Below are 18,512 nucleotides of genomic sequence, written 5' to 3' on the forward strand. Positions count from 1 at the left end.
CGGTTTTGAAACGGTCTTGTTGATGTGACTGTAGCACTTATAGAGCTGCACATTGAGGTTTGTCATATTTGTAGAAAATATTTTGAGAGAGGGGTTGGGGTAAATTCGTTTTTTTTTTTGCAATAATGATGTCATTCACTGTGAGCAACATGCATTTTTGCAGCCCTTTACTCTCCCGTTTATTTTCCAGCCTTCTAGCCCCTTTAGAAGAGCTGCTGAATATGCTTTATAAATGAAACGGCTACAAAATTGTGATCCCCCCATTTTGCACAGCTTTGCGTGCTGCACTGCCTGCCATTTCAGAGTTCTAAGAAGCCCCCCGATCCCCCGCTTACTGTCCCTACGTTTACTGCCGAAAACCCCATCCACATCATTCAAGCAGAAGGGTAAAACAAAAATAAATGAACAAAGGGCGAGCAATGATTTTCAACTCAATCTAAAAAAAATGTATTTTTTGATGATCAAACATGTTAGTAACAATCGCACATGAAAAAACAGCCGAAGCTGGAAAATTCACGTTTACAAGTCAGTGTTGGCACAATAAATTACAGAGTAAAAAATGTACATTGTTTGCGAAATTCTAAGAAACTTACAATCCAATTTATGATCCATGGTTTTATGTGCATATTTATCTTTTTTAAATGAGAATATTACAAACTAGTCTTGTGATTTCGTTGTTTGATTTCATGTTATTATTAAAATCATACCGTCATATTATCCAAATGTTCCGAACTATGTTAACAATTTTAAGGATTTGCGAATGGTGATAAAAATGAATTCCAAAGTGCAAGAGTAATCAAACCGCCCTTTCTCACGGTAAAAAAAAATCGTAATTTGAATGGTGATTCCAGTGAAAAAAAAGGGCTAATGACGAATATTTAGCACGTGTGAAACCAAACTCGAACATGATTAGAATCACGAACGCTAATCACAGTCACGATTAGCAATCATCATTACAATGATGATTCAAGATTCACGTGTGAAAAAGCCCATTGTCCCTACTTTGCTGAAGTTTGCTCGCTCCCGTGTCGGGTGCATCTCGCTAGTACTAAATGTTGACTTGGTAATTAAGAATGTGGGAAATAACTTAAATTGCCATATAAACTTACTTATACTTATGCCATGGTTCTCTAACATTTCGCGATCAGACGATCCATGACGGCATCATGACCATACGCATTAGAGCCAGGCGACTCCCCCCGAAATATTAAAATCCTCTTTAATTTTCGTAGAAATTGAACCAAACTGTATTATATATCCTTCAGCTTTCCCAGGAGTCGGCTTGTTCGATTCGCTCATCCACTCGTATGTGTATTTTTAATTTCATTCAGAATTCTGCTAATTGCATATAAATCACGATTGGTCAATGGTCAAACTTCTCCAAAATCACACAGTCGATGCTTGCAAAGTTCCACAGATAAATTATTGTTCCAGATTACCTATCGCCAAACAAAAGTCACACTAGGAGATAGCACATACTTGCTACCCCCAAACTATGGAATTATACCCTACCAATTGAAATAAGAAGATCTCCATCACGACCATCACTAACTATCTGTAAATCGAAATCGGAAACACACCTCTTTAGTTAAAGGTCAAGACCACCGCAGAAAATATATTGGTTTGAAGCAATTCAGCAAAATCAAACAATAATGTTGAAAGTTTCATAAAAATCGGGTGTAAAATAAAATAAAAAGTCATGACATTTTAAAGTTTTACTTATTTTTCACAAAACAGTTATATCCACAAATCAGTGACATGCAAATGAGCGAGTCGATGATGCCCCTCGCTCACTATTTTCTTTTTATTGTTTGAATTATACAATATTTTATTTCGAACAGATTTAACAATAAGGACCAACTTAAATAAACCATGATTTTTTTAATAGTAATTCCACATCTTCAGGGAGGAATAAAATTGTGTTTTACAGGACAGCGATCAGAAAATTAGATATTGTATTCCATCATTATAAGAAAATACTAAAGAAATATGGAATGGGTGACATCATCAGTCCCATCATTAATACCGACCAGGATATGTTTTGTGAAATTAAGAGAAACTTTAAAATATCATAACTGGGCAATTTGATAAAATATGTACGTCCGACCCCCTTATCTGATGTGGGACCTTCTGGACGTACAAAAACGTTGATCATTTTATGGAATTACCCAACTTTCTTATTTTACATCCGATTTTCATGACATTTTCAGTGTTATGCCTATTGGATTTTTCTCCTTTATGCAAATCAACTTTGTCTTGGGTGTGTCCTTAAGAAAACTGCTGTGAAGGCCTACATAATTATAGAAATAGGTCAAATGAGCTCTGAACAAGCGTAGCTGATTATATTCTATGTAAAAGCTGCGCTATGTAAATTTATGTGTATTATTTTATCATATTTTATCGGGTTTTTTTTACGAAGTATAAATGCTCGTCTGTAAAATTGTACGTGATTTATAATTACTTTGTATTATGTTTTGAATGGAAATGGAATAAAGAATTGAATTGAATATTTTTTAAAATCTGAGTAATTTTTACTCCACCCCCCCCCCTCCCCCCCCCCCCGGCTACCACCTCCAGATCTAGATCCGAAATATGGGGTCATTCCCAAAGAGTTACCCTGATTTACATCTCTATCACATGTGTACCGCTGGTGTTACAACCCTTTATGAAAGTAGTTATGACAGATCTAAAGTCCTTGAGTCTCCACCAGTAAATCAGGCTGTTAGCTATATAATTAGTAATAACCATCGTCTCTTGTATATACACTATGCAGAAGTGAAGTTCCAACGGTAATGTGTAGTGAATGAGATAACGACAGAGCCCAAAACCAACTGGGTAAAGCATAAACAGGACAGTTGTCCCCATGACCATACAGAATGTCCGCAGGACTCGTTGGTTCTCTTTCTTCCTCTCTTCCAGTTGGATGTTGCCGTTGGATTCGACCCGAGCAACGGAGCGATAGATGAAGATATAGCAGATAGATGTTGCCACGAGAGAGACAACGATGATGCAGGAATACATTATATCATATTGGTAAGAAAACCGATAAACAGCTATCCCCAGCCCTGCCACAATGAACCAGGTTACGGCACAGGTGATGATACATCGAGGAGTCGTAATGATGTTTTTCACCCCAAACGGGTCGATTCGGATGGTGATAAGCTGATAGATAGCGACCAGTAAGATACTCATGTTGGACACAATGACAGTCATGACTAGGATGCTGGGCAATGCCAGCAGATCAGTTGCGTAAATGATGCCCTGTATTTTTTCAAGATTCAGAACGGGAGAAAAGGGGAGCAGGTGAAGAAGAGGTAGAAGGAAGAAGAGGTACGAAAGAAAGAAAGAATGAAAGAAAAAGAATGAGGAAATAAAATGTCATAATCTAACTATAGCTAACGTAATTTGATGGCAGTGATTGAAATGAAACGAGGCCTACATTAAATTAAATTTCGAAATCAAGGTATTTTTTTGAATTACCACAAAAGATAATGAACTTATGGTTATTTTTAGATCTAGCATTTAATAATTCCCATTTTTATATCAACAAAAACCTGGAGAAACATAATATGACATATTACATAATATATTCTATAATAGGCATAATACTTATATATGATACATTCATGCCAGCCCCAATAACTCAGATTGTAAAAACATACCTGATTGTGATATCTCATGATCTCGATAAATGCGTATGCGAGTACGCCCGTTAAATCAGCGAGAGTAAGGTTAAAAGGGAATATATAATGTTGTTTACGTAATCGTGGACGAGAGAGTATAAGAAGTAATGTTGACATGGTCAAGATGAGTGCAATCACGAGTTCCATTGCTTTGATTACAAACAAAGTAGCTTGGCATCCGCCCATTACACTTAATGCCATTGTAAAAAAAAAGATGCAATTTGTTCTTCTTCGTCAAATATTTGACAATTCTGCCGATGTAATCTGCCTTTCTTCTACAAATTATTAGTATCTAGATGAACGATGACAGAAAAATTGTAAAATAGAAAAATGAAAATCCATCTATACAGGTGTTTGCATCTAAATCTCCAAAGTTTAAAATGTTTTCAGTAACAGACTGAAATTTAAAAAAAATTTAATCAAAAAATGCAGGGCTGAAAATGATTTTTGTTTTCCCCTAAAAAATATGAAGTTTCTTCCGAATGCGACGTGTACCTTATTTTGTTGCTCTGAGAGAAACTGGGTGGGAGTTGTAATTTTTATAAATAAGAGTGTGGATGTAGAAAACAAAAGCCCTGTTGCCATGACAGCGGTGTAAATAATTCGAGTCGATTGGTTTGCAGGTTATACCATTGTTGTTAGCGAATACCTCAGTCACATTTGGTTTACGGCGGTCGTACGGCGATTCGAAAGCATCCGTCTTATTCATTTTTATTCAAACCATGCACCTATGGCTGTTTTCGACTCGCCGTACGGCCGCCGTAGGGGAAATGTGACTGAGGTATTACTCAACAAGCATGACCAACAGTAATGGCACCTTAGAAGTGGACACGGACATCGGAATTGAAAAACTAATTAATACAATCTTATGATATTGATTACTTTCCCCTTTTACACATATTTTTCATGCAGAAACGTATTCTGATTGTGAAAATAGCTGTTTGCATTCAATTCCTCTATTGACAACGCACGATCGGCTATAAAGCTGATTTCTGCTGAGTTTTATTTTTATATTTTTTTAGGGAGTAGTCCTAATTAAAGTTCTAAGTACATAAAAGCTTTATTCTTAAAAACAACATAATGAACCATAAGTAAATAATTATTTTACCATCTTAAAATTGAGCATTCTGATTAATTTTTGTAACCAACATATGGGTATCTAACTCGCAAAGCGCAAAGTGCAAACTAGAAAACACATATTTTTTTACCTGAAAATTGGACTTTCAAAGCATTATTAATTTGTATGGGCATCTATTGATCCGAGCGCGAGCTGTTATTTTTCTTTTGAAAACTGGATAATCTAAGCACGTTTATAGATAAAGAACAAGTTGTGTCCACTGGCATAGACAGGGGGCTAGGTGGCCAGGGACTATCTATTCATCCTCTTAAAAAGGACAGGAAGGGGGAAGAGAAGAAAGGAAAAAACCGTAAAAAGAGACAAAAGTGAATGCAAGAGGATGGGAATAATTGGAAAGTACAAAACAAAAATTCAGGTAATTATATAAAGCTAAAACTATTGGCCGCGCTCCCAAGTAGTTTACTTCAGTGGATATGAGGGACTAAAATATTTCGTTTTCAATTCAATTTGCACAAATTATTGGGCTCACGATTCGAGTTTTCATTATTTTGATCAACGAGATCTGCACCCTACTCATGATTTAAAAATTGCTCAATATAGAAGTTCTCCGACTCGCGCTACGCGCTCGCATTATCATTGGTTAAGCCCCTTTCACAATTGACGTACGACCACTTGCGACCTTTTGGTCGTGCGACAGGCTGCAACAGGCATCAATCGCCAGTCATCTCATAATATCGCACATAGGCTTTCACAGTTGCAACAGCTGTCGTACAACAAAAACAACCAGTAAAACCCGTTGCACGAGTAAGTCGATTATGATCCTATTGTGCTCGTGCGATCACATGCGAGTGTTGCACGAGGGATTGCGAGGGGAACGGTCGCACACAACGGTAGTGCAATGTTGTAAGCCGTTGCGATCGGTCTTGCAACAGTCTTATGGCACATCATATTATCGCACCCAGTCGCAAGACAGGTCTCTGTACATGTAGGTCGCTAGCACATGTGCAAGTGTTGTACGACCTCCAGTCGAGTAAATGCGACTACTTAGTTGTGCCACCTCTCGCACCAAGTCGTGCAACGTTGAACAACACTCCCACGATGATCGCCCGACCGATGGTATGACCCCGGATACGAGCTGATGCGAGTGAATCGGTCGTATTTGATCGCGTTCGGATTTTGAACATGTTCAAAGTTCAGATGTGACCAGTCACGACCACCTCGAGTTCGTGCGACCGTCTACAACGACTGCGAGTGCTCGCAAGTCACCAAGAGATCGATCGTGCAACAGCAGAAAAAAACTGTTGCAGGCGGTCGTAAACTGGTCGGATGTCAATTGTGAAAGGGGCTGTACGGTCGCATACATGCGAATGCAACGGTAGTGGAATGTTGTAAGCCGTAATTTCGATCGGTCTTGCAACAGTCTTATATTATCGCAACCAGTCGCAAGACTGGTCTCTGTAGGTATCTAGCGCATGTGCAAGTGTTGTACGACCTCCAGTCGACTAAATGCGACTATACGTAGTTGTGTCACCTCTCGCACCAAGTCGTACAACGTTGAACAACACTCACACGATGATCGCCCGACCGATGGTACGACCTGATGCGAGTAAACCAATCGTATTTGATCGCGTTTGGATTTTGAACATGTTCAGATTCAGATGCGACCAGTCACGACCACCTCCGACCACCTCAAATTCGTGCGTTCGTCTACAACCACTGCGAGTGCTCGCAAGACACCAAGAGATCGATCGTGCAACAACAAGAAAAATCTGTTGCAGGCGGTCGTAAACAGGTCGTACGTCAATTGTGAAAGGGGCTTTAGCGAGATACGTATATGCTCTTCCCGAACTCCCACAAGCAGTCCTTGAAATGTTCCCTTTTCGGGTCAGTATAGGCATATATCAAACATTTTCAGCACTTTGAATTCACATTAATTGTTTCTAGTCAGATACTCATCCTGTTAATGATAACAAAAAGGTCCATATAATGTCCCGTTTTTAGGATAAATCCCCCCCCCCTTAAAAAAGTCTGCTCGCTCTTCGTGCTCGCATCATTAATGTCATCCATATTTTCTTAATAATGCTTATTTTGTATTTTGCAGGGGCAGGTGAGCCAGATCTACAAGGCACTGGGAACGAATTTTTGACTGGGGGTGCTGACGTGAATTTGAAAAGCAAAAAAAAAGGTTTTCACTACAAAATGGAGATTAAATTGGTGTCGAAAATTTTGAAAAGCATAAAAAGTGAGTTCACTAGACAATGTTACACTTTTCAATTTTTACACATCTTCCAGAATACCTGGGGGTGCTGCATATGGAGAATAACACCCATACACCCAAAGAAATACCTCCAGCACCCCCGCTTCCTAGGGCCCTGCAGTTCTAAACCCGAAGACATTGACATGGACAAACCCACGTCGGCAAAATGTTCGACAAAACACAGAAAGGTCTCTGGTGCAGATTTTTTTAAATGCTTTTTAGCCTTTATTCAGATAATATCACATGAAGCAGATAACCTGCTTCCAAGATTGAAGAGCGCCATCTACTCAAACAACCCGGTCAAGCTAGCTGACAACCTTGGAAATAGATTAGGGTAGAAGCACCTCCATGCATGATCAAAATAATGCAACCAACCTCATTTCTACTCCTCAAGACCCCCCCCCCCCCCGCCTATACTATGTGATGACCATCTGTACTCCATGCGAAGATGCTGCCTCATTGCTGTCAAAAATTAACTGCAAAAATTGAAATACATGTGTATTCTGTTATTTCATCATGATAATAGTTTGTCATGTCATTGACTTTCTCATTTACCCCCCGTCTTGTTTATTTTGTGAACATAAGACATAAGCGAAAAAATGAATATAATTCAAACAATAAAAACAAAAGAAATAGTGAATGGGAGAAATCATCGTCTGTTTCATTTGCATGTCTGTGCTAGAACTGTTTTGTGAAAAATAAGCGAAACTCTAAAATGTCATAACTTTCTTATTTTATACCCGATTTTGATGAGATTTTCAGAGTTATGCTAGTTTGATTTTTCCCTATTTATTCAAATCAACATTTTCTGGGTGGACTTGACCTTTAAACATTTGAAATATTAATTTTATTTTGACCAGTAACTTACATTATTAGTCAACTTTTTGAACTTCCACCTTCCCTGATTACTGATGGAAAGGTATCGCCATTAAAAATAATTAGGCCTACATAACTCGTGCTGGAATTTATAGACTTTTTAAGTGTTTTAAGTAGGCCTATAGAGATTTTGGAAAAATGCTTGTGGCCTGTGTACTAAATGTAAAATGTTTTTCTAGAAAATTTTTCATAGTGGTTTTAAAAAATATTCTACTAACACAAGTCATGTTTTATTCACTTCGAATCTGTAGGAATTAAATTTCTGAACGACAATGTGTTGGCAAAACTATGTTTCTTCTCTACTTCAAAATCGAATATTATGGCAGAGGCCCTGGCTACTTTTTTATAAACATAATGGGAAATATAACGGTATAGACAAGAAAAGGTTTAAGAATTATGTCTTTGTAAAAAGTCGGTCTAAATCTTTTTTGTTTGTCGATTTTACGCGATTCCTTTTCGAGATTATGACCTTTTCGAGATTATGACCTTTTATACGCCAATTTAAGACCGAAATAATGCACCGCTATGCGACATCTGTATCATTAGCATAACAAAAGATAAAAGGAATGCGTGCTCGCGTTCGTTTAGCGCAGAACTGCTCTTTTACAATGACAGGTTTTCGTGAAATTCGCTCGTTCAGTGCAAAGTAAACACCAGGCATTTCACGGCTCAGTCCATATCTGCAGCAACTCGGAACGTTCATATTCGTTTGTTCATATACACGCAGGTAGAGTCGGAATATTATTCTGCATGCGACGAATGGTGCCAATATTTCGTCGCCATCCGTGCTTGTAATCTTGTAGAGGATATCTCGTCTACTGAAGATGGCAAACGAACAGACTAAAGAAGAGACTTATGCTTATTACTACCACACGAATTACATCAGAAATGCCCGTGCCATCGCCATCGCCTGGGCCATTTTTACCCTCTGCTTCTTCATCATAGTTTTGGTGGTGTTTGTTCAGCCATACTGGCTCGGGGACGGACCCAATGCCAATGGAATAGGGAACTTTGGACTATATCGATACTGCACGAGTTACAGTACGACAGGTGCTGAGCCAACAACATGCGAGGGAGGGGTGTTTGATTTCTCCGGTGTGAGGGGGGCTGATGGTTTAGTGGTATCATCAATGGTTGCAGCCACTGTCTTCGTAGGTCTTGCTGTTATTTTCGTGGCCTTATCCATTATTTCCATGCTCCTCTTTCTCTGTAAAGGCCCATTCAAGACGGGTACAGTGTTCGCCATTTGCGGAGTTTTCCAGTTACTTTCAGGTACTGACACATCATTTTTAAATTCTTCTTCTTCTTCTTCTCTATAAGTACAGGCCACCGTCTGGCGTATTGTCGTACTGTGTTTATTTCTTTTTATATGAAATATTTCCCTTTTTGACACATTAATTGGTCAATTTTTATGCATTTCCACATAATCATATACCGAATGTCATGTTAAAATTCAGGATGCTGCTTTCATTTCCTTGTGAGGTTATACAAGCATGAAGGAACCACGGTTTAAAGAAGACAATAGTGTGCAAAAATATGGAAAGAAAGGGTTCTGAACGGATGGCATTTATTATGTATAATTTATCATTATTTTGAATTTGAAATATGATTTTGTTCTAGAATTAACAATCTCAGCGGAGTCTGGTAGTGCACTCATGCTCAATGCACTGATTATTAAAAGCACTACAAATTATTACCATATCATAACCATGATAACTCGAAACGCATTCACATGAATGTGTGGTTACTATCTATTCAAATAGAGAGATCAACCAATGATACTGAATAAGATGGAGTAGTTAATTCATCAAGAGAGCAAAATAAGAGTTAAGTGGATGGAGATGGATCACGATGATCGCATATTATGAGAATGTTGGACAAACAAATATATGTGAGAATGGTATGAAGAACATCTCTGATGTGATCTCTGATTAAGAAAGGAAAGACAGATAAGCAGGTTAAAGTGAATGACATGCATGAAAATCTAAGTGATCTGGAATGTAAACAGAGCTATACCAAAATGCTTAATAATTAAAATTAATAGCTTAAAATAAACTTAAATGCCAATTAATAATCCTAAAGTATTGATAATATTCATAATAACTTTCTTCTTCTCCATTATCATGATTATGAGATCCATCTTCATGTGTATAGATGTGCCGTGTGTACAAGGCCTTCTTATAGTCGAGATATCTCTGCTGACTGATTTATTCAGTAGTAAATGTTATACTTTTCATTTTACTAGGTATACTACTGCATTTAAAGTTTGTCAGTGTATTTCTTACATATTATATTATGTATCAAATAATTATCAATATATCAAATAATTCAATTTTTATCAATTTTTTTTTCTCGGAAGAAACACTTGGATAAGCACTGTGCATAGACAGGATTTTTTTCTTTGGGGGGGAGGGGTAGTAGGAATCCTTAAGTTTCTACTTTTATAATTTCCGTAATTTCAAAAATCCTTTTAAATCACAATTTGCAAAGCTATTTATAAAGTATAAATATACGGCTGGTAGCCCCATTTTCAACTGCAGCTTTAATTATTGTTGCCAGGCTTACCTGGGGCAAGTGCATATGAGAATATCACCACCATTGAATTAAATCATTAAAGTTATATTACATGCAGCTCGACTTGTAAAAGGATATTGGCAATTGAACAATATGCATATCTAATACATGTAGGTCCATGTTGTATGCATACTGTAGAGAACTACATAATACAACTTCTTTACAGTTAAGATGAAGTGAAGCCTTGATAGCATCTTATCTTCATTCAATCATGGCTTGATGGGTTAGTAACCATGGACACGAAATATAGCGAATACTTACATGTATAATGACGCCATATTCAAATAATGTGAAGACATATCATTATGGAAATGGAGGGAGAGAGAGAGAGAGAGGGGGGGGGGGGTTCCACGTGAAAGAGAGTAGGGGGGGGGGGGTCGATATCGTCATGAACGCATCAGTCGTTATATCCTTGGCAATGTATGTAACAGTAACGTTTCCCAAATGAATGGGCGAAATATTATTAATGAGTTTTAATTTATTAACAGGCCTTGAACGAATGAGGAGCAATAAGTGTGTTTGTCCGGTTTTTCTTTCACCAATTCGTTTGAGAAAAAAGATTATTATCATATCATGTGAGGAGAATGGATGGATGGTACATATGTATCTTGTGTAAAGACCCTTGTAACATAGTTGACAATATAAAGAAGCATGGATGGTAACAGGGAGTGTAAACATGCACTATATTTGAAAATAACCAGGCATATTTCAGCTTAATTGTATTATACTAACCAATCTTTATTTCATGAATTAGTTCAATACGAAGGTCTATTTCTGCTTCTATAATGATTTTTTTTAAATCTCCTGAATACTGCCAACAAAAACTTACAAGTACATGTACATAAGTAAATTTTGTAGAGGGCTGATACCTGGTCATATTATGGTACATGTACATGTAGATGGGTACATACACCAAAGAGCTCAAAATACATATTTGAATGCATCACCAATCATATCTGTTTGTGGGTGTGTTTTTTATACTTTTTAAGAACCCTTTTTCGACCCATTTTTATCAAGCCTTTCAAGCAATTTTCGGTTCCCCCTTTTTCGTATGGAAATTGATGGTATACCGAAAGATACCAGATTTCTAGTCGACTGATGGATGTTGTAAACAGACCAATAAATTCACCTTGAATCGAAACCAGCTGCTCTATGCTCAGGTTATACATGTATTTAAGAATGATATAGCTGCATGCACAGTTGTATGTCATTTCATTAAACCTCGCTTCGGTTTTATCATAGAATAGTTAGGACAGTGTATGGTACTCTCTTGCAATGGACCAATGAAAACAGATTCACCAACATATTGGTTGATAGCTACCAATCATTTGCTGTACGAATATGGCGATTAGATGCTTTAATATTGCTGGGACATTCAATGCATAAAACATGAATATCGAGTAATGATAATACCAAGTTTCATCTGAACAAAAACAATAAATGTCCATCAATACTACCGTGACTAACCAAAATATTGCTCATTTCAATCATTGTAAACATTTTCGCCATTCGTTTTAATGGAAATTGGTACATAGATCGGACTCATTTTTATTTCTTGTAGGCATGGATTTCTGTTTTGAAAATTAATTATAGTGGATCAAACAAAGCGATGAAGTTAATCAAAAGTCATACAATCACAGTAATTTCATAGTAGTCACAGTAATGATGTTTTTCCGTTTTTTATCAGGCATCTGTCTACTCCTTGGAATTCTTATATATCCAAGTGGCTGGAGTCAACACTCTGCCTATAAAGCTCTTTGTCAGGATTCTATCAGTTATACAGACACCAAGGGATGTGAATTACGATGGGTCTTCTTCCTGGCCATCATCGCTGTCTTTGATGCCTTTATATTGGCCATACTAGCCTTCATCCTTGCCAGTAAGCAAGGCAAACTCTACATGGACATGCACTTCTCTGACTACTACAAGAATGGCAAAAGTAAGTCAACTTGTCCACATTGGTATCTAGAGACTCAGCGCGAGTGTAATATTATTCTCGACCGGTTCATGAACTTTTAAAGTTTTAGCCACGGAATAACCCTAGTGGAGCACGATTTCATGCTGCCATTAAAATAATATTATGCTTGATGTATCTCCATTTCCATTATAATGTAAAAAGACTGGATTTTCTATTCCTGTATAGGTCAGAGTGTTCTATTTCTAAATGTGTTTTGGGGGCAAGATTAACAAGGTAACAACATTACATATTGATTCCACAGGTAATGGTGTCCAGCCAAAACCGAAGAAGCATGGAACAGTCAACTCTACCATCTTCAACACCTACCCAGCTGTGCGTGAGAACAACCGACCCCGCATCAACGGATCAGCAAGCAGAGACAACACGGATGGAACCAACAGCATCCCAAGGGTTGAAGATGATCTTTACGCTCAGGTAAGACCTCGGTCGGTTCGTGATGCAGAGAGCCATGGGGCTGCCGATGACGAGTTGTCGAGTACGACGCGTAGCTCCAAAAGTGCCGGGAAGTCGTCACGGAAGTCGAGCAATCGCGAGCACAATGTTACCATTTGAATCTATTTAGTCAATAGATGATCTACAGTAGACTATGAGTGATTGAAGATTTATATTATTGTGTATTATGTGATGTGTGCATTTAAACACGAATATGAATGTCTTCCCGTGTATGTGTACCCATAACACTCGGCGAATACTGTGTCATGAAGAATGTCATCACTATTTATCGTTCACTGAAATGAGCACTGGCTTCTGAATGTTACTATGACAACTCAGTAGAGTGGTGTAATGAGATAACAAATCTGAAGATCGAGTATTGGATACATGCAAATATTTTAGAAATTTAGCGCTATCGAACGAAGCGGTCTAGCAATAAATTGTTTTTTTTTAATCATTTAGTGACTCGGTAAACGACAGCAAAAGTGTTGACCATCTTAATCGTTCAGGTTGTATTGGATGGTTTAGGGAAAACAGTACATGCATCCCAGCGCTCAGGGTACAATGTGCCAATCTAGTGTTCTTCCATTATGATATCCATCATGAGTAAAAACATAGGAATAGATTATACTGACCCGTATTCTGAAATATATCTCTGGTCTTAAGTTATGATTTAAATATGAATAGCCTACATGTAGCTGATAACAAATCTATGAAAGTAGTCGTACATCATGTACATGTTCAGTTTATCAGCAGACATTTTAATCATTCGTAAGTGTCTGTGAATAATAGCTAAACACGTCAAGAAACAGCATACAATGAAAAGAAGACCTTGATTTTTCGGCCCCATCATTTTGATGATTATAGCCCAAGTTACATGTACTCGATGTGCAAACTATAAATAATGGGAATTTTAGGAAGAGGATTAGGCAGGTAAATTTTGAGAAGGGAGTTGAGAGAAAACTGATTAGTGATTATTGCTGTTTGTACAGATAATATTTATATTCCAAGGTGGGTTTTGCATGAAATAGAATTATTGATACATATGCTTTGAAAGAATGTAAGTTTGAATTGTATCCTTTAACAGCATGTATGTTTTAAATCGTATATCTTATAGCGTTAAGAGGTGGATCGGACTCCCATGTTGTCAGCCAGCAGGTAACCTTAAAAATAACCCTTTCATTATTTTCAGCTGAATATAGCTGATCTGCATGTAGTTTCGCAAATGTAGATGCTGTTTTGCAAATGTGTGTAACTGTGTATACCCAGTGGAAGTTGCTTGTGTGTTTACATAAAAACAAAGCATGTAAATTTATAATTTCAAAGAATTATTAATGAGATAACAGCTGCTAAGGCTTCGTGCATCTATTCTTATTATGTCACGTATATTTACAGTATTAGACAGTAATATCTTTCTCATTATATTTTTGTTTTTATTAATTTTCAACATATTCGATTCGCATGATTGATATTATAGTTAACCTTTTATACTGAGAAAATAAAGTTTTTTTATGTTTGCTTACGGCCGTACGCAGTTGGGGGCAGAAATTTGAAAACTTTTTTACCGAAAATTTTCTCAAAATTTGTCATAGGTGTGCAACGGAATCCTTCAATTTTACTTTAGGAAATGCAAAAGCGCCCCAATGACAAAGCTCGGTCGCTTCGCTCCCTGCCTCCCTCGCTTTCGAATTTCTTCGAAAAACTTTGCTCGTCTTTGCCCCCCCCCCCGGAAAAAAATTCTGCGTACGGCCATTGTTCTGGATTTAGACGCTTTCTTCAACAAATTGCATAATACTTTAATATATTGATGGAAAGAAACCACTGAAAACCCCATCATTATTTGCCACACGTCCGTTCGCACGTATTTTCAGCAAAAAATTTCAAGCACCGATACTTGAAGAAAGTAAAAATCATTCTTTGAGAAGTACATGCATGTGCACAGCTAGCAGGGTGCTTGTTTGTTTAGATAGTGAGAGGTTTTTTTTAAGTACATTAATTTGCACGATTCGAATATTGCATGTAATAAATGTATTTCTTGAATCTGACATTATTTTGTATGATTTCGCAAATTATTTAGCCCTCAAACTTTATAGCATTGTGTTGTCAATTTTCTCCGTACTGGAAGCTCTTTTATGCATGTATGTCTTGTCATAATTGCGTAGACAGTAGAGAATGTATCTAAAATTCAGATTAACCATGTCTAGATATAGCAAGTTCAATTAGGTTGTTTTTTTTACAGGAGGCATCATGAATTTTGAAAAGAAATCATGCAAGTGTTATATGATAGTAGAATATCTGCTTGCAACACTTAGGCCTTGAGGCAAGTGCATTTCTAATGTAAAAACTTACATTGTACTGTAAAGAAATAATTGTTTGTGGCTGTTACTATGACTCATACTTTCTTTAGAGATGCATGTGCATTTTAATTGTATTATTTTTTTAATGAAAATAAACATATTTTAGTTGTTTATAGCAGATTTAGTGGTAAATTTTTGTATCGTGAATCATAACGTTCAGAATATTCACTTCAAGATTGCGGTGTTCACTCTTTAATTTCTACAGGTATTATGGAATTAATACATATAATAAAAACTTGTAAGGAATATATATGTTGAAGGTTCACATAAACGAAAATAAATGAATAGAATAGAATATTTTTTAATTCCTTAATTTCCTTTCCATATTGTAACTTGTTTTAAAATTTTAAGTGCAAGGAGATTAGAAATTACAAATACATTATGATTTAGCATGAAAACATGCATTAGGTTTCCAAATTGAATTCAATTACATCAATACTTTATACTGTCTATATACCATCCGTTCTTGTTATGTTTATTATGTTTATAAACCAAAAATAGGCTCATCCAAGAACCTTCAAGTTCATTACATTCTTAAATCAAAAATAATTTCGAATTTTGTAATATATAATTTTTCTCTACAAGGTTACACCTGACAACTCGAGATCAAGATTTGTCACCTAATATCTCGTGACTGATGTCGTCAGAACAGATTCCAAGCCCTTTAGATATACTTTGAAGAATCATCATATATGTAATTCTGTGAGATGGTGTTGAATATGCAAGGATGATTAAAATAAAATAATAAAAGTGTAGGCTTTGTGGAGATTGCACTATACTTAAAGAACTATAGTCTTCTACAATATGCTTGCCATGTATTATCATGTAAATAGTGTAAGTGTTAAAATGAAGGGCAAGTTCAAGTGCATTTTAATAAAGAAAAATAATGTTAGCCATGCATCGACATCGAATATACCATTTCGATTCATATTTTAGTCTTATTAGCTACAAATCACATTTAAAATGTTTTTTTAAGGTTATATTACATCTCATATATAATCAGGAACGAATGCAATTAATTGATTATTATAATTAATTTAATTAACCATAATAATTATCCAGTATGACTCTTTTAATATACAGGTTGTTAGAAAAAAGTGGTGATTGAAAAAAAAAATATTGTCCATGATTAAACCATAAAATATTGTAATCATATTATTCAGATAAAGAACATGTTTATAAGACGTGTTTTGTTAATACAGACTTTTGTTCTTACGATTATACAGTACGGCTGCAATGATCATGTTATCATGTTTATATGGTACTTGACAAAACGGAGGAAAGTAGGACCATTTAGAGAGAAAAAAGTTTTCTTATGTCACTAGATCGAAGGTGTAAGTTAAAAAAATGTGTAAAAACTGTATTATCTAAATGTATTTGCTGAAATTTATATAATATATATCACATGCACTGTGTATTGGTTATACCGAGGACCATTTACATAAATTATATAGAGACGAAGATGTGCCTATTTTATAATTCTGTTATTAGTGAGCACGTTTCATTTCTTCACGTATATTCAATTGTTTTCGTAAATTCTAATGCTGTATAATATTTTTTTATACTCTAAGATTGTTTTGTAATTCACAATGTTAAGATATTACCGTTAAATTATTGTGTATATTTTGTTTTGTTTGTCTTCATATATTCATCAACACAACAGGTTGATTTTGACAGAGTAAAACTTAATGAGATAAGCATGTCGCAGAAAATTTATTTATTCAATGGTTAGAGTGGACTCAGCTATTATTATATACACAGCCCGGAAAACAGCTGGTAGACTAGTAGTTCTCTTTCCATAACCTCTCTTTTAGCGATTTATTATTTTCTTTGTTTTCCGATAATAGAGCACAATTCATGATTTACCGATGTGCCGGAAGGCCCAGAACGGGGGCTTTCTGTTCCATTAATTTTTCTTTGATTCCCATGGGGTCTGTATGAATACAATTCACGTGAATTTAGAGGGAAATGAAAAACTTTAAATGTTCGTAGCCTTATCTATTATTATGTGCTTTATTGATGCTCGAAGACCCCTATAGAAATATTATCTCGATAGGAATTTAAGAGGGGTTTTAAAGAACAAAGGTTGGTCCTTATATTCTGCCTCCGCCTATTTACAATGATAACTCACATGATTACGGAATTATAATGATACACACACTTCAATAAAATATATACCTTAAAATCTATCTTATTATGTACATGTACAAACATTGGGGAAACCCAGTTCTTAATGAGAAGAAGTTAGGGTCTAAAGAGTACGACAAAACTGTACATTAAATAAATGTTTTGCTAAGTGATAAGGGGATTGATTGTTCATAATGCAGTAAGATTTCAATTTCATTTAGCATGTAGTATATATTTTTTCAGTGAAAATCACTTGAATTTCATGAATTGTTCCCCAGATTATATTGTAGAAATAGAGTAGGTTGTATCAGAATATAAAATAAACATAATAACGATCATGAAATAGTGTGCACCAAAATTGATCCTTCGTATATATATATTCATGTAATAATTTTTCAACTGAATGTCTAAGCTCACAGTTCAAGTATAGTGTAAATAATTCATATTCTTTATGTAAAGTTCAATTGGTTGCATAGGGGTTTTAGCCGTTTTATTTCTTTTTGATATGGACCATGAACAGTAATATAACCTCGCCTTCTATCTACTCATTAGTTTGCTGGGGGAAATGTCGTGCCTCCAATAAAACATTTGTTACCCTCATATTTCATGGTATTTTCTTGGTCGACAATAGCTTCATTGTATGTACACGTTCAATGAAAACTGTAATCCAATTCGATACCTGATATATTTCTTCCCTTTCTTCACATCAATCTAAACCCTATCGAGCAGCAATCTCAAGAATGGAATGACGTGCAAACCATTTATTAACCAACGACCTGCTTGTACTTTTTATACACACGTGTAATGTATATATTTAAAAAATATATTTATCAAGGATAGATTGTGATGTAGAAATTTCACATTATTGAGAAATAAAATTTCAGAAAGTTTGATGCTTTGTAAACCTGTGTCCACTGCTCTTCTGTTCAGAGTTGTTTGGCCCCATTAAAAAACTGCTTTCTTTCGGCATTCTTTCTCTGTGTTTCTTTTTCTTCGATTATTGTTACTGCATCACTGCCTGACTGCTCACTTTCAGTAACTTTACCGAATATGGGGCTGACAGAGTGACAGTCTCTTGTGAGTGGAGTTTTGTCACCTATGTTAAATGCAGTAAGAAAATATATGCACAATAAGTTCCTTCAAGGTGCCT

General features: G+C 36.1%; 2 protein-coding genes across 3 annotated transcripts; one reads left to right on the forward strand and one right to left on the reverse strand.

Annotated features, from left to right (window-relative positions):
- Positions 1-433: 433 nt before the first annotated feature.
- On the reverse strand, positions 434-3,884 carry LOC129255819 (uncharacterized). The gene is made up of 2 exons (XM_054894149.2): positions 3,663-3,884; positions 434-3,261 (listed from the first exon to the last, which is right to left on the reverse strand). The coding sequence occupies exons 1-2, from the start codon at positions 3,882-3,884 to the stop codon at positions 2,623-2,625; spliced, it is 861 nt and encodes a 286-aa protein (XP_054750124.2). The 3' UTR covers positions 434-2,622.
- Positions 3,885-8,531: 4,647 nt separating this feature from the next.
- LOC129257681 (LHFPL tetraspan subfamily member 3 protein-like) lies at positions 8,532-18,266 on the forward strand. Of its 2 annotated transcripts, XM_054896061.2 has the most exons (5): positions 8,532-9,166; positions 12,156-12,407; positions 12,688-12,860; positions 13,996-14,036; positions 15,821-18,266. In XM_054896061.2, the coding sequence occupies exons 1-4, from the start codon at positions 8,719-8,721 to the stop codon at positions 13,999-14,001; spliced, it is 879 nt and encodes a 292-aa protein (XP_054752036.1). In that variant the 5' UTR covers positions 8,532-8,718; the 3' UTR covers positions 14,002-14,036; positions 15,821-18,266. The 2 variants fall into 2 exon arrangements, with proteins under 2 accessions (XP_054752036.1, XP_054752034.1); XM_054896059.2 differs by lacking the exons at positions 13,996-14,036; positions 15,821-18,266 and having other exon boundaries at positions 8,633-9,166; positions 12,688-13,091.
- The last annotated feature ends 246 nt before the right edge of the window (positions 18,267-18,512 follow it).

Source organism: Lytechinus pictus, chromosome 3, assembly GCF_037042905.1.
Source record: "Lytechinus pictus isolate F3 Inbred chromosome 3, Lp3.0, whole genome shotgun sequence".
Classification (NCBI taxonomy): domain Eukaryota; kingdom Metazoa; phylum Echinodermata; class Echinoidea; order Temnopleuroida; family Toxopneustidae; genus Lytechinus; species Lytechinus pictus.